General features: G+C 31.1%; 2 protein-coding genes across 2 annotated transcripts; both read left to right on the forward strand.

Annotated features, from left to right (window-relative positions):
* Window positions 1–19,198: 19,198 nt before the first annotated feature.
* Window positions 19,199–21,689, forward strand: LOC120356822 (chymotrypsin-1-like). The gene is made up of 5 exons (XM_039447247.1): window positions 19,199–19,337; window positions 20,138–20,288; window positions 20,452–20,716; window positions 20,984–21,121; window positions 21,481–21,689. The coding sequence occupies exons 1-5, from the start codon at window positions 19,283–19,285 to the stop codon at window positions 21,625–21,627; spliced, it is 756 nt and encodes a 251-aa protein (XP_039303181.1). The 5' UTR covers window positions 19,199–19,282; the 3' UTR covers window positions 21,628–21,689.
* A 2,566-nt stretch (window positions 21,690–24,255) lies between these two features.
* LOC105193270 (chymotrypsin-1-like) lies at window positions 24,256–26,589 on the forward strand. The gene is made up of 5 exons (XM_011157651.3): window positions 24,256–24,363; window positions 24,568–24,715; window positions 25,158–25,410; window positions 25,884–26,021; window positions 26,195–26,589. Exons 1-5 carry the CDS (start codon window positions 24,312–24,314, stop codon window positions 26,336–26,338), a joined length of 735 nt encoding a protein of 244 aa, XP_011155953.3. The 5' UTR covers window positions 24,256–24,311; the 3' UTR covers window positions 26,339–26,589.
* Window positions 26,590–27,789: the final 1,200 nt, after the last annotated feature.

Consider the following 27,789-nt stretch of genomic DNA (forward strand, 5'->3'; position numbering starts at 1 on the left):
TCTCTTGTTATTTTATTAAAATAAATTGTTATGCTGAATGTGTGATCGTAACATTGCAGCTTGCAGAGCATAAAATATACATATAAAAGCATAACGAATTCAGCTTCAACTTACTTTAGAAATCAATGTACAGAAACAGATCAGAATTTTGGAATTATAAATATATAAATTAATAATAATGATGTTGTATTAACTTTAGCAAGAGTATTTGGACTCACAGCATTACGAGAACAGCATAATTTAAAATAAATATATATCATTGAAGTTACACGTGAACTCATGATAAAAGATGTAGTTAGATGTTACATTTGCAAATCAATGCAACCAATATATTTCAATCTTCCACACATGGAAACAGCATAACGTGAGAATGAATTCCTCGTTGCTTTGAAGATAAACGTCTCTTTCTAGCGCACGTAATTGTAATTACCAGCAACTATAGGCTATTCTCCATCTTCATCCCGTCTGCCGTTCGTTTCGAGCAGTGCCGTTTACGCCGACTGTAATTTGACATCTACTATCCTAAGTATTCTAAACTAGACACGCTTTAATATTTACATATCGGGTGCAACAAGAGGACGACAACGGACGCGACTCTCTCGCGTTAAACGCGCGCTCGTTTATTCGATTCGCGGCGCGTCATAATCTTATCAATCAAGCGAGAGCGAAGCAAAGAAGGGGCGGGAGGCAGAAAGGCTTAAAAGCAATTTACCACTTCCGTCGACTCGAGGAGAGAACTCCGACGCGCTTCTACGGCCCGCGACACCGGAGGCCACCGCGCGCCGGGAAGAGGATCGCTTCTCGCGCGCGCGCTCCGATCCGAAAATCATCAGCCTCGTTATTTTGTAGCGTCGGGACGGAGACGGAGCGCGGGCGCGCTCGCAATAAAGGTAATTGCAATTTAATCCAGGGATCGTCGGACAGGGGCCACAAAGTACGACGAAGGAAGGAACAATCTCACAGCCAGAGTAGAGCCCTGATCAAGCCGTGGGTGCGCGCGCGCGCACAGCTGTGACGAGCGAAGCAGAGGGACCAAGAGAGAGAGAGAGAGAGAGAGAGAGAGAGAGAGAGAGAGAGAGAGAGAGAGAGAAATAGCAATGGCGGGAGAATGAGGAAGAGAGAAAGAGAAGAGGAGAGGTAGGGGAGAACGTCAGGGAGAAACGGAGATACGGAAAGAGAGAGTTCATTGGGTTCTCCAGCCCCTGGCGCAGTCCCGCTGGATGACAAGACGGGGATAGAGGACAGGTGCTACTGGCAAGCCTTTGATCTCTTCCGCGTTACACGCTCACAAAAAAGGGAATTATCAAAATATCCCGGCTGCTCGTGACTATCGCTTCGGAAGAATCGATGCAATTTCGGAGGCGACGACACAGCGTCTGTATAGCGCGTTATATCAAATAGCGTTAAGTCTTTCGCGACGCGATTACAATAAATCTCAATAAAGTGAAATGGATCAGTGTTCGCGTCGCTGTTACGAGGAAGGATAGAAATAAATCTATTTTTAATTTGTAAGGAGTAAGATTTCTTATTCCTTCAAAGGTTTAAATGTATTATTGACTCTATAATCATTTGTGCATTTAAAAGAGTGGCACTTTTCCAGATAACGACGTATCTATATTGTCGCTGGCACGTTACTCGCCAATCGTATCGCGCGTTGCTATCAGAACTGCAGCAGCTGAGTCCGCGTTTGTTGACAAATTTTGATGTCTTCACGATGACAACTTGTCAGCGACACGCTGACAACTTTGAAATCGTCATCATCAAAATTTACATTCCTGCCGTTATATTGCCACAACAATTTATAAGATCACAATGCTATTATATTGTCAATAACACGAGGTAACTTTGATGTTGCTATCTTGCTGTTAACCTCCTGGCAATGCATATATACATTGTTGTCTCTTTGTTGCTTTATTATACATATCCGAAATTGTTGGAGATAAATAGAAGGCAAGTTGCCAGCAGCATAATCACAGATTTGCTCGATTTTGCTTAGACACGCTTTGTTATCCGGGTTCATTTGCAAATACAGATTTAGAAATACTTTTGTTTATCGCAATAGCGCTGCAAAAATTTGTTATTGTATCATTCATCGTGAAACGTAATTTTTCTTCCTGAAAATTGTATTACTTGTAATTAAAGCTAAAATACCAGTGCTTATCGATAACGTTTGTTAAATATCATTACTGATATTATTGTTGCTTGCATTTGTTACTATTATTTATCTGCCGTAAATTGCTTTTCTATATAGTTTCGTTATCTTTAATTACTTGATTTTAAAGCAAAATTTTTATAAATTTATCGATGATGCAACACATTGAAAACACGGTCAGTTTATTTTTAAACAGCTTGAATAAATCATGTTTTCAACTGTCTGACACAATACGGCTCGAATCGAATCGAAGACGTCGCGTTTGTCGAGTGACCGCGGACTAATAAGTGCCCGAGGCTGCATCTCCGCCATTTTGCAGCGCGTCCCTGGTGGCCGTAATGTTCTCTCAGACACGCCTTCCTCTTTTTTTTATTTCTGGATTCGCACCGTGTCACTTCCATCCGTGTTATTTGCACGATGACCCAATTTCGATTTCTTGCGTCGCGTGACACTACAATCGAGAGACGAGAATTTTTACATGCGTGTCTTGCGTACTTTAAGCGAGACAGTAATTTGCAATTCTGACAGGTTTATCGTTTATACATCGGGCGCACGATAAAATTATAAGAGATGGAATTTAAAGACAGATTTGCGTGAGATAATTAATGAAATTTAATCTTCAGCCCCAACTGTCAAAGAATGCCCAAGTATTAATTACGTTTGGAAATGACGTAACATATTTTAATACGTGTATATATTGCTATACATTATTAATGATTTTGTGTTATATACAAAAATAATAATATATAGAGGAAAAAATAAAAGAAGAATATAACATTCATTGAAGACCTCAAAAATTAACTTCAAGTTTTGAAAAATCACCATTTGTTGATGAATAAATAAAAAAATTAATTAATGTTAAGTATTCGTAACATTAACAAAAGTGGCATCGATACTAATTTTCTATTTCACGCAAAAATTTTTTTTTTATAATATACATGAAAATTATAAATTCGTACAGTCTTTATTTTTTTCTTTATAGCAATCAGTTTCGACTAGATCTATATTCATAATGATGACACGGTTCTCTAATAATTTTTAGTTTTATTTATGAAGACTGCGCAATGCCACATCAAGCTAATCGCTAAACGATCAAGTTTCATGATAAATTTTATGTAAAAGTATGATAGCATTTTGCTATGCAGATGCGCGGGTACGCAATTGCGAAGTAACGATAGACACTCGTGTACACATGTCGTTCCCGTGAAGCAAAATCATGCAACAAGATTCCCAATGGACTCGAAAGCTGTTGACGACAAATCGAGGGTTAAAATGCTATCGGTAAATAGTGACCGGGCCGAGGGGGAACGTTATATCAGATGGCTGGGGGATTATAACCCTAATTTGAGCATCACTCGCGTGACGCCGTCCTTTAAATGAAGAAGGAGCATTCTCGCTCCCATGTCTGACAACGATCAATCCTAGTTTAGGAAATAGACGACAAAAGAGCTGACAGATTTATTCGTGAATCCGAGAGCTCAAGTCCTTTATAAAGGGACTTGATAATGGATATCAATTTGACTGATTAAAATCTTCTTTCTAATTAATTACTGTAATTGTGATGGAAGAAAATATGATGGAAAGTTTTATTATTATCATAAAGATTTTCTTTTAATTGCCGACAACGTTAATTTTACAATTTTTTTTCTAAATAATAGTAATCTTCGACAATTTCGTCATATTTCAATCAAGTGAAATATTTGCATAAATGTGTGCAGTGGGACATACGTTTGTATAGTACTTCGCCAGTATAGTTAAAAGCTAATTTTGATTGCAGTAAACCATAAAATAATCCTTTTTTGCAATTTTAATTGTACATTTTTTTTGTAATTTTAACATGATGGAGCAATTTAAAAATCAGAATCGTGTTCAGCATCCAAAAAATTGTAGAAAATGACTAGTCCCGTTGTGGTGTTACTTTTTTGTCGAATTATGTTATGATGCGCTTAATCACTTTTTAATATGCAAAGTACTTTTTCATATGCAAGTACTTTAATACGTATTTAATCAAAATTAAAATATAATGTGACGCGATATAAAATTGTGCAGTATCATGAAATATCATTGAAATATCACGACATGCTGCCTCTAATGACATGGCACTAAAGATAAAGGCGAGATAATTCGACTTCAAACTGCTATACGCCTTCATTTAAAATTAACTTCTTCTCTGAAATCACAAACGATATTGCTCACGCGATAATTCTTGCAATTTTCATTAATTGCAGATAATAACGTGGGGTTGATTTTGATCAAATCACCATGACTGAGATTGCTGTTGCACCGGTCGAAATGGTTTCCAGCTCGGGCAAGAAATCCTTCATAAATCACTTTGCACGAACATCCGAAATTCTTCTATAATGTGGGGAAGCAGCCTCGAAAGATACTCGAAAATGTTTAGCAGCATTCTGTCTTCGTCGATGATCAATCTGTCCGTAAAGCGGAACATACTGGCGCGAGAAAAAAGAAACTCGCCGCAAAAAATAGTATCGACACGAGAGAGATATAGGAAAATAAAATATCTCAACGGACGATATAATCAGTTTCTTATTTCTTCCAAATAGGATATTCGGATGGTGTTACTAAAAAGAGATCTTATAAAAACGTTTTTTTTTTTTTTCGTTTCAACTTGCTTTTGCTGCTTCCTTTCCTATATAATAAATTTTGAAGGATTTTGACAGTTAAATTCAACGATTCAGTAAAGAGTTTGAATAGAGAATCAATTATTCGAATAATAAAGAATTGATTTTGATGATTAACGCGATGGTATATATTCGAATAATCGAAGATGGCCTCGATGAAATTGAGGCTTTATATTTGAAAAATTGAAGCTAGATTCATCACGGTCCGATCGTACAAAAGAGAGAGAGAGAAAGAGAGGTCTCGGCGGGGGCAATCGCGCTGAAGGTCGGCTTCTCGCGCGCACCTACTCGCTGCATACCGCGCATAGCCTAAAGGATAATTATAGTTTCGCGATCGACTTAAAAATTTCCGAGATCCTCGCGTCGGCGGCGGCGGAACCGTACCCCGCCGAAAAGTATCGCCGCCGCGGCACGGCGCGGCGCGGCGCAGCGCGGCGCGGGTGTGGGTGAGAAGGTGCCCCGAAAGGGTGATGCCAGCGGCTGCACGGAGAAGTAGGCAGGAAGAAGACGGAAGAGAAGAGAGGAAGGGAAGGGTGCCAAAGTGAAGGGTTCGCCGAACAGAGATTAGCGGACTGCTCCGAGACTTTCGTGTTTCTTGGATCCCCGAACCCGTAGATCATGATAATTGTGAGAACAATTCATCGGGTAAATTTCACGCTAAGCGCTCCTCGATTCGTCGGCACGTAGAGATCCCGCTCGACCCGCTTCTCCATTAATCACGATCTACGACTCGCCGCTGCGACCCTTCCGGATGCGCGCCGATGCGCGTAAATACGTCCGCGTCCGTCCTTGAAATTTAGGAGCTAGACGAAAAAGGACGGCAAGGACTAATTGCGAGATCACTACAACCGTTAACCGAAAACTTGCTGGTGCGTTCTCCAAGATTATAATTCGTTTCCTTTTTCGGTAGGTTTTTAAACCACTAAATTTTAAGTTACCTTTACTCAATTTTATGTCACATTTTTATAAACTATATCAAATATACATGAGCATCGATTATAGAAAAATTTTAAAAATATCTACTTATACAAGGTCGTAGATAAGATTTATAATCTCCTTCGTACGTTAATTCTTGTGCCATTACGCGTCTTGGATTACACATTATGAAATTATAAAAGAAACCCAATTGAATATTATCTCATTTAAATTAATGAAATGCTGTTTAAAGAGATGAATTGTGAATCAATGTGCCGACATATTATTGAATACGGTAAATTGATTAAATATGCATATTAAATATATAATAATTTGCCCCTCTTACAACATCACATAGTGACGAGGGACAGTCAACTGCGTTCAATATTTACATTTAACGACATCAACAAATTATAGTGTTGTTTGCGTAATTGATGCTGAAAACTGCTAATCCAGCATTAATTAATTGATGAAATCTGAGGGATGATCTGTATTTACGTAAATAATAAACAGTCGCAACACACACAGTATCGCGACAGTTGCAAATGCATTAAAATTTATATCAGTATAATAATATCCTATTAACTATGCAATGGCTAATGTGAACTCATTTCTGTATTAATTTTACACAACACTAAAAGTAATAAAAACTTATAGCGAGATATATCTTTTATAAAAATATTAATCCCCTGTATTTGACTAAAATTCGCGAAGGAGAAACATTTTTTTCCTCATTACAGTATATAACTTATAATTGCAATATTATATTGAACTAAAAACTGATATTTATATAACTCACTTTTAACGTAAAAAATTCCTTATTTTTAATTTACCACGCTCGTCCAAAAATTTAAATTGCACCGAGACGGGAGTCGCGAAACGCGGAAAAGAGATTTAGAGACGTCGAGATTCGCGCATTTTCCGATAGTGAAAGCCCGCGAGTGACCCAATGACTCTAAAACAATCCTTAAATTCACATAAGACGAAAGAGCCGTCATGCGCTGACGTCTTCTTCGCGGCTCAAGTACTCAATTTACCGATACTTTCCTCAGACGCTTATGGTGGAAATCACTTATGGGCCATAAGCGGAGGAGAACCCGACGGTAATACGTGTCCGTACTAATAATAGGTCCTTCGTAAGTACAGGGTAGCTCGTATACACTAATAATTACCATCGTATACCGCGTGGCAATGTCTCGGCGTGTTCTACGCGCGCGTTTATCGATAACGCTAATCTAATACAGAGATAACGGATATTGAGATGCCTATATCGGATCACGGCCATGACGGGGATTTCCGGCGTGTCATCGAAAAACATAATTCTTGGAAACTATTATCTGGATGTATCAGTGTATCAGTGTATCACGTTTGATTTTATCAGCCATGACGAAACACGCGATATTCCCAGCAAGCGCATGTTATGTAAATATTATCTTTTTTACGAAGTTTACGTGCGATAAAATTAATTAATTTTTGTACTTGATATATCTGTATTTGCGGGCAAAGATAAATGTCTTGTACACAAAACAGAACGTTTCACTTTTCGCTGAAAGTTCGACATACGCATTATTTGCAGTTTCGTTCTTCATATTGTCAGTTACAATCCGTATTAAATTAAAGAAATTGTACCTTACATGGCCTAAACTTTGCAATTTTTTCTAATTTTTTGTTAAGTCCAACATTAAAAACTGACGGCCAGATTCAAAGTAAGTAACATTTCTAAACATTAATTTTAAATATAGGATAGTTCCAAATATTTACGCGAGTGCAATTAAGATTTTTAGAAAAAGTGTCATTTAGGTCGTGTTGGATGGTACATATATACTAAATATGGCCTAATTATGTTTTCTTTTTCACAAAAAATGGATAATAAAGTGATCCGGTGTTATATTTATAAGTTTATTAACATATTAAAGTATAAAAAAGAAATATTTTCATTAACAATCCATTATATAAACAATTGGCTTATCTTAACTTTTTCCTCTTCCATGACTTATAAATCTCAGTTTAATAAGTGGATTAAATTTTATGATCTAAAGTATTAAAAAAATATAAAAAAATATTATACTCGTTATGATGTAGATATTGATTTTAACCATATTGGTTCTTACAAAGAGTTTTCTTTCTTTGGCTATAAGCAATACAAAAATACAAATTAAATACAGCGTTGTAAAGTATAAATATAAAGCTACAATAATACAAACTGCGGAAATTAATAATTACCATTTGATAGCTATAGAAAGCAGTAACTTTCTGACGAAATATTAGATCATGAGAAACACAACCAAGAAAATTCTACTTTTGAATCTAACTGTTGAATCAACAACAGAATACACAAATTAAGTAGTAAACTGTTGCAAACAAGTCGCATTGATAGCTGTACGATATACCGGCGTTATGTGCACAATTCACATGTAACTACTTAGAAACAGCAAGTAGGCCATATTGGGTACTAGGCCATGTAGAGTACAGCCTTAGTTACCTCACTTTATTTCGCTTTTTATAATAAACGTAATTACGATAAGCTTAATTTTATAACAGTATCATTAGCATTATTTTGTCATTTACATATTATTTTATTTTACTAATGTACTAATTTGTTTTATACACTATTATTTTAATATCTCGACAATATTAAAAAAAATAATAATAATACATTAATATGCCAAATGATTTTCCATTTTTAACATTTATAATTACTTAAGAAAATTAATAAACTAGATTTGGACACTTTAGATAGAAATAACATATCTGTTTTAATATCTGAAGATATGCCGAGTGTTACAAAATATCCAAGACTCATCAGTTATGCTAACTAAATGCGAAAGAATCGACCGTATTTCGATAATGACCCAAATATATATGACCCTCTTTTTACATTTAACTCGAATCAGGAAAAAATCTCGATCTCCTTTCCATCGCATAAAATTTTTTTTCAATTTCTTAATTTTGTGGCTTTGAAATCGCGTGTTCTCACAATTGTATTCGACAATATTTCCGAAACGATATACTTTCAGTGCCCCAAGCCCCTTCATTTCAAAATTGATTTCTCGGAGGTATGCATGACGGAGAGTCTTTTTGTCGATCGCAAACCGAGACGTTTTGCGCCGCTCGCGATTGTCCAACGACGACATCGCGGTCGCGCAGATCGTGGGAGAAGCGCGCGAAAACGCCGGCGAGTCGCCGCAGCCGCCGCAGCCGCAGCAGCCGCCGCCGCAGCAGCCGCCACCGCTCCGGGCGCTCTAAATGTAACCCTAAAACTCGCAGCCTCACGGCCAGAAGAATGTATAATTACGGGGCATAAAAGTAACTATCGCCCACTCTCGAAAGGCAACTTCTCGGGCCGCGCTCGCGCACTGCGCGTTTTTCGGGGGTCGTCGCACCCACGACTCGCAAATTCCCATCGATCTCCCGGAGTCGGTTCGAGATGTTCGGCAATTCTTTCTCTCTTTCTTCCTTTCTTTTTTCCTTCAAATGCGGCGATTACGTGAAGAACGCGCCCGCCTCGACCTGACCCCCGCGCGCCTTTCCCCCTGGGACCGCTCCTCCGACTTTTAAAACCGTCGTAAGTATACGCCGCGCCGTCGAGCGCGGAATCGGGTGGACACTGGAAAAAGGGAGTCGGAGAAACCGGCCGGCCGCGTCGTGCCGTTTCGAGGATTCCGACGTGACTCGGGGGTGGAGGTGGCCTCGGCGATGATCGTTTCCGAAAGCGGTAATCTTCGAAACGATTCCGTTCAGCCGTGACGCTCGCGGGCGTCCTTTGCACCTTTTTTTCCACCGCGCGGTTAACGGATTCTCTCGCAACGATCGGTTCGTACCCGCCACCGAGGGTGCGCGAGGATTTCTTCGCTTCAGCTGTGCTGTTGTGTGAGAGTGTTTGCCCGATTAAAGAATACATTTAAGACAGCGTGACGTTCCTGCGAGCGTTATTTTTGCGACGCGTTCGCCGCTTCGACGTGGCGCAAGGATATCGAATCCCGACGTCCAGAAATATGTCATTGGCGTTTGTCGATGCCGGACGTCGCGTCGCGTCGCGCCGCGCCGTTTGCTACGTTGGCAACGCGGTATCGAATCGGATGCGGTATGCACGAAACACCATCTGTCATATCGGATTGTTAACTCGGTTATAGCTCACGCATATCAAATCGTTCGGGGCGCAGCTTAGCCCGGAATGGGCAGCGCGGTATAATGCGATTTGGATATATAGAGAGTCCTGTGGGATATTACCGGCGTGGAGCCTTTTCCCTGGTGATACGATAAATGATATGCATATGTAAATATCGTAACCGCGTAATGCGAGTCACCCCAACGTGCGGAATAGACATCCAACCGGTAAAAAAAAAAAAAATATATATATATATATCTTGGAACCAATCGCTTTCCCTCGGATTGCGTCTTAACAAATCGTTTAATAAGCTCAAATTTAATTGACACAACAAATTTTACTTTCTATATAGCAATTATTTCTTTACAATCTATTACGTTTATCCCAATTATATGTGCACTGAAAGAAATCGTTTGATAAGATCAACCAACGTTTGGTTTGATAGTCAAGTGAATTTTGTAGTTACTGGTACCAAGAACTTAGTTACATTTAAAACTTCTTGTAATTTGTTGTATGAAAATAATTATTTGGCTGAGGCTACAAATTGTTGTAAAAACAACTATATATTTAGTAATTATGACTATAAAATTCATTTGATCACTATTCAACCAAACGTTTCTCTCAGTGTACCTATATTGGTAATAATAATAAAATATTTTATTATTATCGCAAAATGGCTCTTAATCAATTTTCCGGAAGAACAATAAATTTGTAGCGCAAGCAACAAATTCATCTCGCGCTTGTTTGATCGAACCGTTGAGATAATATCCGTGCGACGCGACGAGAAATCCAAATGCGCCTAATTTTCTCTCACGGTTCTATCGACGATGTCAGGATGATCCCGTTAACAGGATCAAGACTCGCGCTAGGCGAAGGGTTCTTGTTATTCGCAATCGCCTTCGCACCCGATCCTTAGGGACCGCAGATCCCCCGTATTTATTCCCTGCTACGCCACGAGAATCATCCTAAAGAGTAGGATGTTCATTTGCGGCTGCACAATAAAAGAAATTATTTACTTCTGCTCAAGTGAGAGATTTTATCATAGAATGTTGCTATCACGTTTTAAATAATATAATTCGTGATAAATCAAAAATTCAAAAATGTTAAGCTGAAAAAGAATTAAAATTCAACTTTACATTAACTAATGACGTGCAAAAATATCTAGTTATGTTAGGTAGTATACGTGTTAGGTAGTAGAAATCATGAGAGAAGGTTCGCTAATTAAATTAAAGATGAAACATATTATCCATTTAGAATTCATATAAATTCAATTGATATTAGTTATATTATTTGTTCTATATTTTGTATTCTTTTTCTCAAAATTTTTATACGTAGCATATTATAAACTCATCGTTAATTTTATTTTTACATGTAATATTAATTAAATAAAATTAGATAAAAAGGAAATGAGCGTAATGAATTAAACAATGGAACGACGTACTCACTTCCGCGAAACGCGAACTTTTGTTTTTCCCTTTAGAATGTAATTTAAAATTTTCATCTCAAGAGAGATCTCATTGAAACATTCATCCGTCATCTGATGTAAAAAAAATCTTTTTTTTATCCTCATGTCGAAAAAGTTTTCGCCGATTATGTATATCTTAGCGAATTGCGCAAAATTAAAGTTACAAATTTCCAAGGCGCACAATGAAGCGATGGGCCTAAATTATCAAAGCTATTTCGCAATTTGCTCGTTCTTATATATAGACATTAAGTTAAAGAGACTTCCGCCTCTTCATCTCGTACGCGCCTTTATCGTCAGACTAATGATTTGCAAACAGTGTCTTTCAGCTCGTTCCTCTCGTTACGAAGTTTTCAACGGGCGTGTCGGTACGTGAACAAGACAGACATCTTGAGACTTTCAAAAAGTAAAAGATAAGACTAAAGGAAAATCTTCATCTTATAAACTCTGTTTATGCCATTGTCCGAATTTTATTTGCGCAAGTGTTCTCTTAAGTGTATTGCAAACAAAGCAAATAAGATTATGTAAAAAATATAATCCAACAAATTATAAAGAATTTAAATACCTTGTTTTGCATCTCACGCACGTTTATGTTTTTTTTTTTTTGTTGTAAGCAATAATTTTATTCATTTTATTTATTTTTATAGATATTGTACTTTTTTTCTTTATGAACAATTACGAAACTTATGAATAGATTTTTTACTATAAAAAGTATTATTGAATTTAAATCTTTCCAAATATAAAAATAAACGATCAGATAGAAATAAGTACTACTTTTTATAAACAAACAACAATAAATATAATATTTTTGGAATATTCTTAATTATTAATATATAAAATATTCTTTATTTTACTATAATATTTTATGCTGTCTTTAAAAAAAAACTTCCGTTTAGTTAAAAGAAAGTAACAGATCACCGTTCAATCAACAAAATTAAAAAAAAGCAATTTAATGCAATTTAAGCAATTTAATAAATTATATAAATTACAAATTATGCGCAAAAATCTCTTCCATGTTCATTTGTCTATCATTTATTTATACTCATTTTTGCTGTATTTTTATAGCAATTTTTTATTTCACATATGTATATACATACATATACATATATGTATATATATTACAATGGCGCCATCTCTTGAGAAAATAAATTATCTTTTGCCCACCCTAACGTAGGGAGTATGATAGCGGTTTTCTCGAAGAGAATGTACGTACCATCCCAAGGTTAACAGAAAACAGATATTCCTGTACAACATACCGAAGCTCTTCTACCATAAAAGTAATTATCAAATCACTCTGTTTTGATATCAACAAAAAACCATAAAATATTTTATTAATATTAATAGGATTTAATTTTGGCATTTACGATGCAAAGAGTATATTGCGTACCTAATAATAAAATACTTTACATAAATTTATTTATAAATCCAATAAGAGCCAGCATAAAATAAAACCCACTTTTAAATTACCGTTTAAAAACATGTTTTAGTTAAAAAATTTAAAAGATAACTTTACTTTAGAGTGCCTCTATATCCATAAAATGTAACTATTGAACTACGTAGCCAATGTCTATGAAACCCGTAGGTAATGTCCAATTTTGTGATTCTCTTCCGTGCTACAATAAGGAACAAAGTTGTATTATAAATGTCAAGATTACGTCTATATGAATTATTTGCATATTATTTATGTGTGTTTAAACAAAACTTTTTTTGTTATTTTTGTCTATTTAATCAATCTCATTCCTGAACTACATACGGAAAATACTTACAAAATTTATAGACATTGTCGGGATTTATGAATATTGAAGTACATAATAAAACACATATTTTTTATTTTAGTTAATCAGTTAATTGTAGGTAGATTAATAAATTAATTCACTCACCGATTGTTGCCGCTGCTGCTGCTACTGCTGCTACTGCATTCCTTTCCAAATTCTGAAAATATAATAAATATATTTATTAATAAACAGAATATTATTTATTGAGTTAACATTTTATTTAATTTATAAACGTGAGATCAATAATATATTTTATGTAATAGACATTTATCATATTCCCTAGTCTTTGAACACAATAAAACACATTAAATAATATTTTATATAATATTTTTTAATCTTAAAACGTATAAAGAAATTACTACAACAGCAAAAATAAACATACTTAATGAGAATGTTTCATATCATAATCACATGCAAATTTTATTTAATCGTAATCTCATTGTAATTTTTTTACACAAAAATATTACATATTGTATTTTATCAATTTTATCAAACGTAGAAATAAAATTTTATTTTTAGTTTAAAGTCCACTTTAAACACAATCTATAATTCGCGACAGAATTCAAAACAGAATTTATATTTTTATATCAAATTAGGGCTGCGTTCCAGAATTCATTGCCAGTACTAAAAATCTACAGTTTACGTTACGTGTACATACTATAGATTTTCAATACTGGCATTGAGTTTCAAAACGCAGCCTGTATGTAGAATATTTAATTGTTTCGTGGATTGTCACGATTGGATTATTAAACATATGATACGGTTATTAAGAAACGTATGTAAATGTAATAAAAACATATAAAGTTTTTTAAAAATAACAGTTACAATAACATACACAATTATAGCAATATCTGCTCATAGAAATAAACTTTGTAAACGTAAAAGAAATATTTGATGTAAGTTATGACAGATCAAAACAGGGCAAAGTATACTTAAGATGCTACTTTAAGTGTAAAGCCCTCTTTTAGACAATCTATAATTTGAGATGGAATTCGAAACAGAATTCTATTTATAATTTTATATATAAAAATTATAATTTATATAGAAAACATGTAAATAAACAAGATGCATTAAATATGCACAGTGTATAAATACTCATGAATTGTAAATGACATAATCTACTGAAACTGCGTACCGAAATTCACTGCTAGTACTGAAAATCTATAGTATACGTGACATGAACTACAGATTTTCAGTACTGGCAGTGTATATCAGAACGCAGCCTGTCATATTTGATCATCTACATGACCATATCTTGGTTCCAGAAGCAAGTTACTTGTTTATTCAACTGAACATAAAAAATATCTTTGCCTATAGAGTAGTTGTATCCATTAATTACCAAAAATAAATATGCTTATGCCAATACATTAGAAAAAATTTTTTCCAAACTAAAATGTTGCTAATAAAATGCCGTGGAGTGGCAGCAGGCGGCAGTGGCACTAGCGACGGCGCCGGCGAACGTCGCCTACTTTACGTGAGTAGTGGGGAGCGACTGAGCGAGCCAGACGGCGTGGCCTTGTCGGACGTTGACCTTGCGCGCGGTCAACGGCCCGTTCGTCGGTTAACAGCGTGCGCCTCAGCTAACGCGCTCTCAACTGAACGATTTTATACTGTTAATGAGACTTACTTGCGTCGCATCAAATTCTCATACCATTACGAACAATCGTATCATTTGTTAAATCTGCTTACGCATACCGACCTCGGCGAAAATAGTATGTTTATTAAACATTTATTGAAGCGTTTATGAGATGTTTTTGCAGATAAAATTCTGCGTTATTGTATCTTTTAGTTTCGGTTGCGAGAGTATAGTGTAAAGAATTGTCGTGATCTATTTTTGCGAGTGTTATCTAAAAAAAAAAAAAATATTGTACCTTCGATGCTGAAAATCCAGACAATCTAAGAAAAGGAAACCTGACTAGTAGAGGCATCGGGCGCCAGCAGAGCAACATGCGGTAAATATAATTTATTTATATATTGTATCTTACGCGTGAAAATATTATTCATTTTTTTAATTAAATTCAGAAAATAAAAATTAGAGAAAGGAATTTCTTTTAATTATGAAATCCTATAGAAGCTTGTATCTAATAAATAAAGTATTTTAAAAAATTACATGATTATTTTAATGATTAAACATTCACCTAAGGAACATATAAAAATTATATGCAGTAATTATTTTTTTTAATGTCGAATGCCTTTTTATCCTACTTTAATTTAAATTTTACATTTGTTTGTTACAGAATCATCAAAGTGACGTTGCAGAATAACTCCGCTGCTGCGCATCAGTCGGTGAGTAATAAGTAAATTTTTATAACTAAAATAATAAATTATTTGTCCTGATGTATCAATTTAAGCCTAAACTTTCATGTAAACTATCCATATATAGAGAATTGATTTTTCTACCAGTTAAAGTTACATGACGTGAATCCAATAAAAGTTATTCGCAAAATAAAAAAAAAACTTTAGCACTTATTTTAAAATTGATCAATTTTACGTAAATTTAAATACTTGATTTTAAGAAACGTAAGTTACTATTAGAAATTTACTATTTTTAATACATTAAAATAATTTTGCAAGTATTATATTCAATATATAGTGACAGAAAATGTAGCTATCAAAATTTAAATTGTTTTCACTTGAGTGTATAAAATATTCATTCTAATATAATTATACGAGAGATTTATTAACCTTTGGGAGATTACGTCATTCTTTATTTTTCACTTGCATCGGTGAGATTCGATATTCAAAATAATGTGGGCTTTAGATTTTCTCAATTGTGGGCTTTAAAATTTTCATTCGTGTACTTTGCATTGTTATTAAAGCTCGGTATACTTATAACATAGTCAAAATAAAATTCGCGAAAAATAATCAACTTTATTCGAAGTACACGCAAGTAATTAAAACTTTTTTTCAAAATCAAGATTGTCCTATCAATTTAGATCTTTATTATTTTCAATCAAAGATATTACGTTTATAAAGTAAATAATAAATGTGTAATTTTAAAAATTCGGATAATAAATATATGTAAATATTGAAATCCGTAGAATACAAAATCTGAGAAATTAGCACGTTTAATAAATTTTTACATTTTGTATTTTTTTAGAATTTTTAGCAGTTTGTTCTCTCTCTCTCTCTCTCTCTCTCTCGCTTTCTCCTTGCTCATAACTTTGCTTTTCAAGAGTTAAACATTAATTAAGCAATTTTTTCTTAATTATAATATAAAATGATTATTTATAGATTATTAACAGATAAAGGTGGCGCCAAACCTATCTGATGTACAATTACAAATTACACGCGGATTAAATTGGTTTGATAACATGTTGGAAAAACCATTTGATTATCTTTAATTAAGAAATAAGAACGAGATAATCATACGATGCTGATAAATATTCATAATAATACTATGTTTAATAATATTGCTATCACTCTTTGTACAGCATACAATGTCCAAATGTATCTAAATATATACTTAAATTTTGATAATCATATGCAAAAGTATTATTAAAAACATTAGATGTATTATTAACATCAATAGACATGCAACGTTATTTTACAATAAAAAAAAATAATTAAAAATGTTTACCTATCTCATGTGAAAAAGATTGTGTATAGAAACTATACAGATAAAAAAATAATTAAAAACTGTATTTAATTTTCAGATTTGTTTAAAATTATACATATTTATTTTTTATTGAGATCTGTAAAAAAATATAAAATATATTCAATATAAAAAATTGCCAATTTGTCATAAAAATTTATATTTGATTGTCATAAAATACACATATTTGATTTATTGCAAACATAAGCAACATACGATAATTATTAATATCTGAAATGTTCTATCTTATTTTGAATCAAAAAGATTGTTATTTCCTGTGTGAATAAATATCAATGTAAAAATACAAATACTTTTAAAACTAAAATCTTTTAACTTGAAATTAATAGATTATTTATCAAATAAATGTGATATAAGAATTATAAAAAAACTGTTGATAAACATTTCCGTCATTTGTAATATATTTCAACAATCATGTCCACGACAATAAAATTAGTTTCATTCTTACCGCTTTGGTATTTATAGTTTGCGGAAATCTATTCTCCTGCATGATCATTTTTATAACATTGACAAATAAAATTTATTCAAGTAACGTAAAAAAATAATCTTCTCTTATTTATAAAAAAAAAGTTAAGAAAATTAGCATTCGTTTATTATAATATTCTTATAATCTTTAAAATATAACATAATAAAATAATTAATAATAATTGACAGAAATGACACATGTGGTATAACAAAATAAAAATAAAAAGTAGAAAATAGTAAAATGCGTGTATGTGTGCGTGATTAAATTTATAATGTAGATATAGTTTTTTAATTTATTAATGTTTTAAAAGTCTTTGTACATTTTTTATGTTATTATTACAATATACCATATATTATTGTAGTATATTATATTTTTACGTTTATTAGATTTGCAATCAAATTATTTTACACAAAAGTAACAATATTTAAATAATTAATATTTAAATAAATTACAGAACGTAAAATTTTTTGCTCATAAAGTTTTTCAACGCATATTATCAGAGATAAAAATGTTTCTCTCGTCAAATATTATGTTGCTTTAAAATATCAGGGCAAGTCTCATTGCGAAGGATCAAATATTAACAAACTTTACGTCCTCACGCAGCTCGTTGTGTAAATGAGTATCTTTACAATTATATACAATAATATATACATATACATTGATCGTTTATACCTTCCGTCATCTAATTGCAGAGTTTAATATTTTAATTTAATATTTATAATTATTTACAACTAAATTTAAAAAATCATTTTTAACAATAAAATAAAAATAAAAATATTATGCATAGAAAAAAAATGAGGATCGTGAGATACCATGGTATAATTCGCGTTGAATTTTAAAAATAATAAGTTAAAATTACTTTGCTACAGTCTATTTAAACATTGCAAGATGGTTATTCATCATTAGTATTCACTGTGTTTTTATAAAAGCTGAATTTCAGTTTTGCAAATAATAGTAATTTTTACAAGTATATATTCTCTATATAATTTTGTAAAATATATGATTTGAGAAGTATAATATTAATTTTTTAACTTTAAGTTTGAAAGGCTTAAATATGGCTTTCAAATAATGTAATTAAATTTAATGTGTGCATAATGTATAAATCCAGCGTATATTATGTCATATAAATTATGTCATATAATAAAGAGAGCTCTTTCCACTAGGTCATGAGATAGTTGTGAGCTATTTGCATTAAAAAACGTAAGATGCTCTTGTAACTTTACAACCTCATAGTGAAACGTTACTTATAATGCTTACTAGCAACAAAAAATTATTAAAAAAATTGCCTTTCTCCTTAAGATATTAATTAATCGTAATCGTTTAAATGTCTTTAATTTTTTAACGGTACTTAAATAGTATGATGTATAATACTGAGATAAAATATTACACAATTATTATTCAATAATTTCATAGTTACTATTATTTTCATTTTTATGCATTTTGTGAAAAAGCTTCGGAAAATTTATATTAAACGAGTCATTATACCAATATTAACCATATATTATTTCTTGATTTTAATCGCGTCGCGTTGCATTACTTAATCATGGCAGCAAGTTATCAATTCAATAAGCATTTATTTATGCTTTCAACTTAATGAACCTACACCCAACATCTTACAAGAAATCACTCTAAAAGTTTAGCATCCATGGCATCTTCCGTAGTATACTCTCGAAAAATGCAAACTTTCGTCTTAGAGAGTAATCGACAATTACATCTGCACTCTCACAGAAGCTAGGAGTATGCTATGCAAGACACATAGGTTTATTATTATGTACCTTTAAATACGCTAAAGAGAATAAATATATTTTTTATTATTCTTAAATAAATTCTCGTTAATTTAGAATTTATTTAGTAAAAGAATAATTGTAAATTAAATAGTTTGCATATAATAAAAAAATTTTAAATAATTCCTGATAATATTTTATCACTACATGATAAAGACACGATTCAACCTCATGTCTAATCGGTCAGCTTAAGTCATTGAGAATTTTAAGAATTTAATGATTAAATTTATCTATCGAAATAAACAGATTTCGTTTCTATAAGTACTATCAATATATACATTCCAAAGTACATTGTCTAGACGAAGTGGTCAAGACGGTCTATATAAACGTAGAAGCTTAATTATTACCAGTACTACGCTTTCAATATGTTGTACGCGTTCTTTGCCTTGGTAATTGCTTGCTTAGCAGTAGCCGCTCATGGTAAGTGGGAATAAATGTAATTAATTTTAATTACTCAATAATTTCATTTAAATTTTACGAATTATGAGTTAAAATGACGAAGCCATGTAAAGTTCGGAATTTTTATGTAATGATTAAAGTAAAATTACAAAATTTACATACTTTTCATTATTATTTTAATACATTTTTAATCAAATTAATTATATTAATTATATCTCAATTTAAAGTCTGTGTACGTCAAAAAAGATAAAAGTGAATTACTATAAATAATAATCTAAATATTTTTAATATCTTTCTTATTTATAACAATTAAATAAAAAATATATTTATACATTTTGAAAATTTCAACAGTAAAAAATGTGTAATTGTATATAATATGTTTATTGACAGTAACAATTAGATAGTACATATTAGCATATAACACTTGCAATTTTATTTATGTTATTAATCCATTTAGAGATCACATCGTCTTATGTCACTTTAAAAATGTTCCGTGACTGATCTCACTTAAAAATATCTTGTAAGTGGAGAATCCATTGATCCTTAATTATTTTCTTATTTTTATTTTTTCGACGGCAAGCCTCTTTGATAAAAAGAAATACTATATTTCAACACTACATACACGTTCATTTTTAATTTTTAAATATAATTAAACAGTATAGATTTCAAATTTACTAATATTCCTTATAAAAAATTCGTGGAAAGCAAACATTACAATATATACAACACTAATCGATAAAGAGTAATAGCTAAAAAATATAGTGTCGCACAAATCTGATTTGTACGTCATTTTGTTTTATTATGCACATTTTCTTATACAGGCTACCCGAACACTCAAATCGTTGGTGGACACCCTGCTCCTGATGGCAAATACCCATATCAAGTATCCCTGAGAAAATACGGATCTCACACTTGCGGCGGATCCATCATCAATGAGAATACTATTCTCACTGCTGCTCATTGTATAATAGAGTACGTACATTGTTCTTATTTTACATTATTTATACAGTCACATATATAAACGAGATAAAAAGCTTGTTTAACTTTATTTAAAAATTTTTCACATTAAAAAAAAAGTTTGAAACTAATTTGTAAAAAATAATTGACCACAAAATGTGATTTTTTTTTTTAATAGCTATGACTTAAATTCCAACGCCCTGCAAGGATTAACTGTTCATGCCGGCACAAATCTGTTAAGTGAGACTGGTGCAGTCTACAAAGTAAAACAAGCCATTAGTCACAGTGGTTATAATGCTTTTAAATTAGTCAATGACATCGGCATACTTATTCTGAAAAATCCTATCAAATTCAGCGAACGTATACAACCCATACCGCTTGCAACTACCGACATTGCTCCTACCGGGTCTCCCTGCACCTTAACTGGATGGGGAAGGACTTCGGTAAGCATAAAACAGAAATTATTTATAATATAACAGAAAATAAGGCCGCGCGCAACAATCGTTAATAAATTTATGTGATTTTAAATAATACATTGATATTACTACTCAATGCGGATCGTTTACCGCGCTCGTATTCGTCGCCTTATTTTCTGTTATGTTAACAATATCACGAGTCTTAAGTTTTATAGAAATTATTTGATGCAATAAAATCAAATATTGAATATTGAAGCCTTGATTTCAAATGGAAAACATTTTATTTGTTTTTAGCTGAGGGGTGTGATTCCTAATAAGTTACAAGAAATTGAGTTGAAGATTCATGACCAAGCTAAATGCAAACAAGACAACTGGAGAATACAGTCTAGTCACATTTGTACATTCACGAAAGCAGGCCAAGGCGCGTGCCACGTACGTATTAGTTTTTATTTTATTAGCATGACCTCTGTATATTTTTATTTTAATACATACATTTTATTGTCTGAATTATCGCTACGTAAATGACATGATAAAAAATATATTCATATTCCATTATATATCGCCCTAATTCAAATCTAATGATGAAGTTCTTAAGTATATTAATTATTAATACTAAAAATTTCTAAACATATAATATTAAGTATATATCACTATATGGTATTAAACATATGCCACAAAGTGTTAAGTGACAATATGATGTTTAATATGAAAATAATTAAGTATTAGAATAAAATGAATTAAAATGAAATATTGATTTAGTAAACAATTAATTGTTTTTGTTAAATTTTCAGGGGGATTCTGGTGGTCCTCTTGTTGCTAATGGTGTGCAGATCGGTATTGTCTCTTTTGGTCGACCATGCGCTAAAGGAGATCCCGACGTATTCACTAGAGTGTCTTCTTTCAAGTCTTGGCTCCAGACACATAGTGTTAAATTATAAGATAAAAAGAGATATATTTTATACATACACATATTACTATTAAAATAAATACATTAATATATTCCTTGATTCTTATTATTATCCCATAAATATTGCATAGTTTCTGTTACAAAGTGTTTAACAAGTATGATATATGATAAATAATAATTATAAGAGAGTTTGTGAAATAATTTGCTGATAATTACTGAGTATGTAAATAATTATTTTTGTCTGCGCGTTTCGTATTAATCTAGTTATAGTTCTATTTAAATGTTGTAACTGTTTATATATATAAACACTCTGTTTAAATAAAACCTTAGCCTTATATACTAATTAATACACCTACTTTTAGTGAGAATGTGAATTGTTGCTGGCACGTTGCTGATCGCAATCATAACAATTATTACTATCAGAATTATAGCAAATGACTATGTATTTGTTAGTAAATTAATATCTTCACAATAACTTTAGGTAGTAACTTAATTGCTAATACCTCGTCGGCAATAACACACGTGGTCTAAAATTGTCTAGTTCAAAATTGTGTTTTTGATATTATGTTGCCATAATAATTTATAGGATCACATTATGCTGTTATATTATTGAAAGTGCGAAGTAATTTGATAGTGCTACTTTGCTGTTAAACTACTGGTAATACATATAAACGTTATTGCCCGCGTGTTGTTTTAATATCGGTTATCAAAAATGTTAAAAACAATTATACGACAAGTTGCTAAAATTATAAGTTATCAGATTTAGTTAAACAGGCTTGGAATGCAATATGTATCATTTGAACAGAATTTTTTCATTCTTATAAATAACTTTCATTAAAGATTTTATTAAATATTTATTTCTTAACTACAAAGTACATTATTATACAATATTTTACATATTAGCAATATTCAAAATTTCGTTATTATTCAATTTCCTAATTGTATTAATATATACATTTTTTCTAATATTTGTTTAATTTTTTTAGAAATAATAAATACTCAATAAACAAAACTTATGGCCATTGTTATGGTTATTATCATTTGTTTATTAGATTTATTAGATATAAATCTTGAACACAAAGATAACAATTTTTAATGGTACTAAAATTTAAAAAGCTAAAATTGAATCAAAATGGTTAGAAATTTTCAAAGATTAAAAAATAAATTTAAAAAAAATTAAAAATAAATGTGATGTTAATAGTATAATGAACTCTAGGAGATTTTATTGATCTGATTAATAATCATTTTTAAAATAATTTAAGATATAATGTTCAAGTTTCTTTGCTATTTTTAATTTATTTTTAATTCTGGCCTTATTACATTTATAAGCATGTAACGTTTCAATATCAAAATTAAAAAAACGTTTTTCGTTTATTTACAAGTATTCTATTGTATTTTATTTTTGTAACTAAAATAAAGATTTTATTTTCATTTAATTTATTTCACTATCTCTATATGTTTTTAAAAAATAAAATTAATTAAGTGAGTCTTATTCGGCTCAGGTACCTTACTTAAGAATGTATCATTTTTTAAATATATATAGTTATAAAAAAAAAGCAAAATTGATTCTTAGACAATGTCTTAACTTAAATAAATTATAAAATATAAAGTTGCATTCATACTCAAAAAATAAAGCGTTTAATTTTAAAATGTTTTATTTCTGTTTATGTTTTTTTAATATTTTAAGAACAAAGAAATAAAATATATTAATATCTTTTAATTTCTTTATTTGAGTGTAAAGGCATTTCATCATAATTCATTTAGTATTATTGATAAAAACCTTCTCGTAATACAAATTATAAAATTTCTCTTCTTTTGTTGTTAAACACACAATTTTGTCTCTTATTCTTGATATTAACTAAGCAATTTTTTATCGTAATTATTATATAAAATAATTATTAACAGATTAATTGCAGGTAGCATCAAACTTTCAAACATTTACGTCACAAGTGCAGTTTATATCTTTTTGATAACATGTTGGGAAAACCATTTGATTATCTTTAGTTAAGAAATGAGGACAACATTAATCATGTGACGTCGATAAATGATCATGATAATGTCATGTTTAATAACATTGATTATCAATCATTGTGTGGCGTGCAATATCCAAATATAAGTATAAATATATAAATCTTTACAATCACATGCAAAAATGTTATTGAAAAGATTAGATGTACTATTAATATGAATAGACATTCAAAATCAATAAAATAAAATTGATTGAAAACACAATTAAAAATTTTATCCTTTCTCTTGTTTGTGGAAAAGATCACGTACAGAAACTATAAACATAAAAAAATAATTAAAAACTGTCTTTAATTTTCAAACTTGTTTAAAATTGCACATTTACTTTCTATTATGTAGAAAACAATATCAAATCAAACTGTCTGAAATTTGCACGCTCAGATATATTATATTGTACCGCAAAGATATGCAAAATTAATATGAAAAACAAATATCATATTTAGGAACACCTTTAATATTGTACAATGTGTGCACTACTTAAAAAGGTATCAATGTTATCTTCTCATTTAAAAACTACTGTAACCCCGACATTTTGATGCTAGAATTTTCGTTTCGAAATAATCTCGGAGTCTTCCATTAACGGATGTCACATGAAATCTGATACATTTTATATATCAGATAATTGTGATAAAGGAATTATAAAAGACTGCTGATAAACGCTACTGTCATTTGTAACACTTTTCAGCAATCATGTATACGACAATTAGTTTCTGTCTTATTGCTCTGGCATTTACAGTTCATGGTAACGTATTCTTTCGAATGTTTATTTTTACAATATTAATGGATTAGGTTTATTCAAATAACATTAAAAAAGGATGATATATAATATTACTATTAGTATATCATATTTTTTACGTTTATTAGATTTTTTTTATAATTAAATTATTTTACACAAAAGTAACAATACTTAAACAAATTACGGAACGTAAAATTCTTTGCTTATAAGGTTATCCGACGCAAATCATCGGCGGCAATGATGCTCCTATCGGCAAATATCCACATCACGTTGCTTTAATATATCGGGGCAATTTTCGTTGCGGAGGATCGATTATTAACAAACGTTACATCCTCACTGCAGCTCATTGTGTAAATGTGTAAGTATCTTTGCGTTTTATTGATCGTTTATATTTTGATATATCCGTCAATTGATTAAAGAATTTAATCTGAATATTGACAAGTATATTTAAATTACTTTTAAACAAATCAATGTTCAAATAAAAATAATAAAAATATTATATTTAGCCTACAAAAGAAGACGCATACACACGTATTGTAAAATGTGACATTAACATGTTTTGTATGCTTCAAAAGTATCACATTGCAATGATGCCAAATTTAATGCATTATACAATATTACGCAATATTTTTATTTTCTCATGATTTTCTCTTAAATTTCCATTTATAAAGTTTTAATAAATTCTTAGAAAGTTAGACACATTTTTTAATACAAAAATTTCAAGCATTTATGTGTATATGATATCAAAAATTGTAGAGCTAAAATAGTCTTGTATTCTAATAAAAATGATTTTTCCAAAGGGTCGACGATGCCAGAGACCTCGAGGTTCACGCGGGTACGATCTATTTAAACCAGAAGGGTGATGTTTATCAAGCAGAGAGCGTGGTGTGGCACCCTGGTTTCGACATGATCAGACTTAATTACGATGTCGGTCTCATTCGGCTAACCAAGGACATTGTGTATACTGACGTAGTAAAACCCATTCCTATTGCAGAGGAAGATATCGCTGTGACAGATCTTCCTTGCGTTGTATCTGGTTGGGGCGTAACTAGAGTAAGTTTTTATTGAAAAATTTAATATTATTTAAATGTTCAGAAAGTGAGAAAGAGAAAAACACACAATTTAAATATTCCACCAAATAAAATATTAAGAATCTGATAAAAATATTTATTAATCTTTCTCACTGAGATATACAGTTCTATACTAATTAATCGCAATCATTTAAATATCTTTAATTTTTTAAGAGTATTTAAATAATATGACGCATAATTTTCACGTAAAATATTACACAATTATTATTAGTCAGTAATTATTATTATTCTTATTATTATTATTATTATTCAGTATATAATCACATAATTATTTTTTTATTTTTTTGCATTTTTAAGAAAACTCCAAAAAATTTATAATAAACGTATCATTATAAATCTATATTAATCATGTATAACCTTAATTTTAATCACGTTATTGCATTAGTTAATCATGACAGTAAATTACCAATTCATTAAATTTATTTATTCTTTCAGCTTGATGGACCTACACCCAACACCTTACAAGAAATCGCTTTAAAGGTTTACTCCCCCGAGAAATGCAAACTCCAAGAGTGGAGAGTAACCGATAATCACATTTGTACTCTCACAAAAGCCGGCGAGGGAGTATGCTATGTAAGACACATAGGTTTATTATCTTTAAATACACTAAAAAGAATAAATCTATTTTATATTATTCTTAAGTAAACGCTTGTTAATTTAAAGTTTATTTATTAGAAAAAGAAAATAATTGTAAATTAATTTGCTTATAACGTAAGAATTTAAAATGATTTCTCGTAATGTTGCAGGGTGATTCAGGTAGCGCTCTCCTTGCCAACGGTGTTCAGATTGGAATTGCATCTTTCGTGAATCCATGTGCTCTAGGAGATCCCGACAAGTTTGCTAAGGTGTCCGCTTTTAAAGACTGGATTAAGGAACACATGGTTGATTAATTAACAATTGAATAAAATTTAATGTTTTTCTGTACAATGAGGTGTATTAATGAGATCCTTTTTCGGTGTAGCTGGTGCAAAAGTCACAGCCATTTTAGTCAATCAGACAAACTAAGCCAATGGTAACACATGATTGGTTAAATTGCTGGAGTTCCTCCACCGAAAACGGACCTCATTATTGAACCTCATTGTATATAGTTATGTATACTATTATATGTATAAATTTAAAATAAAAAAATTTACACTTTGAATGTACATGATTTATACAAATTACGCAACTGCTATGCTTAAATACTTTCATTATTTATCCCTTTTATTATATTACAATATATAATATACGCAATATGTAACACTTGAAGAAAGAATAATTCTTGTTTCTTGTACTAAAGCACGTTTTAAAAATTAATTAATACTTTTTCGTGTAGATACACAATATATTGACATAGTTGCACTTAATATAATAATTTAGGAAAATATAAAGTTTATAAATATAATTTCTCAACCTTGTGTGAACTGTGTAGACCGCAAAATATTTATTAGAATTAGAACGACAAAAAATTCATGATTCTTATAGCTTTGGGAAACCCTAATGTAGAGATGTAATCTAAATTTATATTACAAAAAATATTTTAAAATTATTAAAATAAAATAATACATTTGGTATATAAATTATTGCATCAATTGTACGTAGAGTAAATCAGAAAACAAAATTTGAAATAAATTTTTCATTACGCAATAATGATAAATTTACTGAAATTCCTTATAAAAAATTCGTGGAAAGTGAACATTACAACATTTGCAACACTAATCGATAAAGAGTAATAGCTAAAAAATATAGTGTCGCACAAATCTGATTTGTACATCATTTTGTTTTATTATGCACATTTTTTTATACAGACTACCCAAACATCCATATTGTTGGTAGTGAGCCTGCCCTAGATGGCAAGTACCCATATCAAGTACGCTGAGAAAATACAGATCTCACTCTTGCGGCAGATCCATCATCAATGAGAATACTATTCTCACTGCTGCTTATTGTCTATGTAGAGTACGTTATTCTTATTTTACAATATTTACACAGTTACATATAAATAAGATAAACATCTTATTTAACTCTATTTAAAATTCTTTTCATCATATTAAAAGAAAATGTTTAAAACTAATCTGTAAAAAATAATAAAGCGTTTAATTTTAAAGTGTTTTATTTCTGTTTCTGTCTTTTTAATATTTTGAAAACAAAGGAATAAAATATTTTAATATCTTTTTATTTCTTTCTTTGAGTGTAAAAGCATTTCATTATGTTTTATTTAGTATTATTGATAAGAACCTTCTCGTAATACAAATTATTAAATTTCTCTTTATTTCCCAAACAACACAAAATTTAAAATTAGGACATCTAAAGAATGTCTTTAAGACATATTTCCAAAAGTAGCTTTAAAGAATTCTTTTAG

Source organism: Solenopsis invicta, chromosome 1 (assembly GCF_016802725.1).
Source record: "Solenopsis invicta isolate M01_SB chromosome 1, UNIL_Sinv_3.0, whole genome shotgun sequence".
Lineage (NCBI taxonomy): Eukaryota > Metazoa > Arthropoda > Insecta > Hymenoptera > Formicidae > Solenopsis > Solenopsis invicta.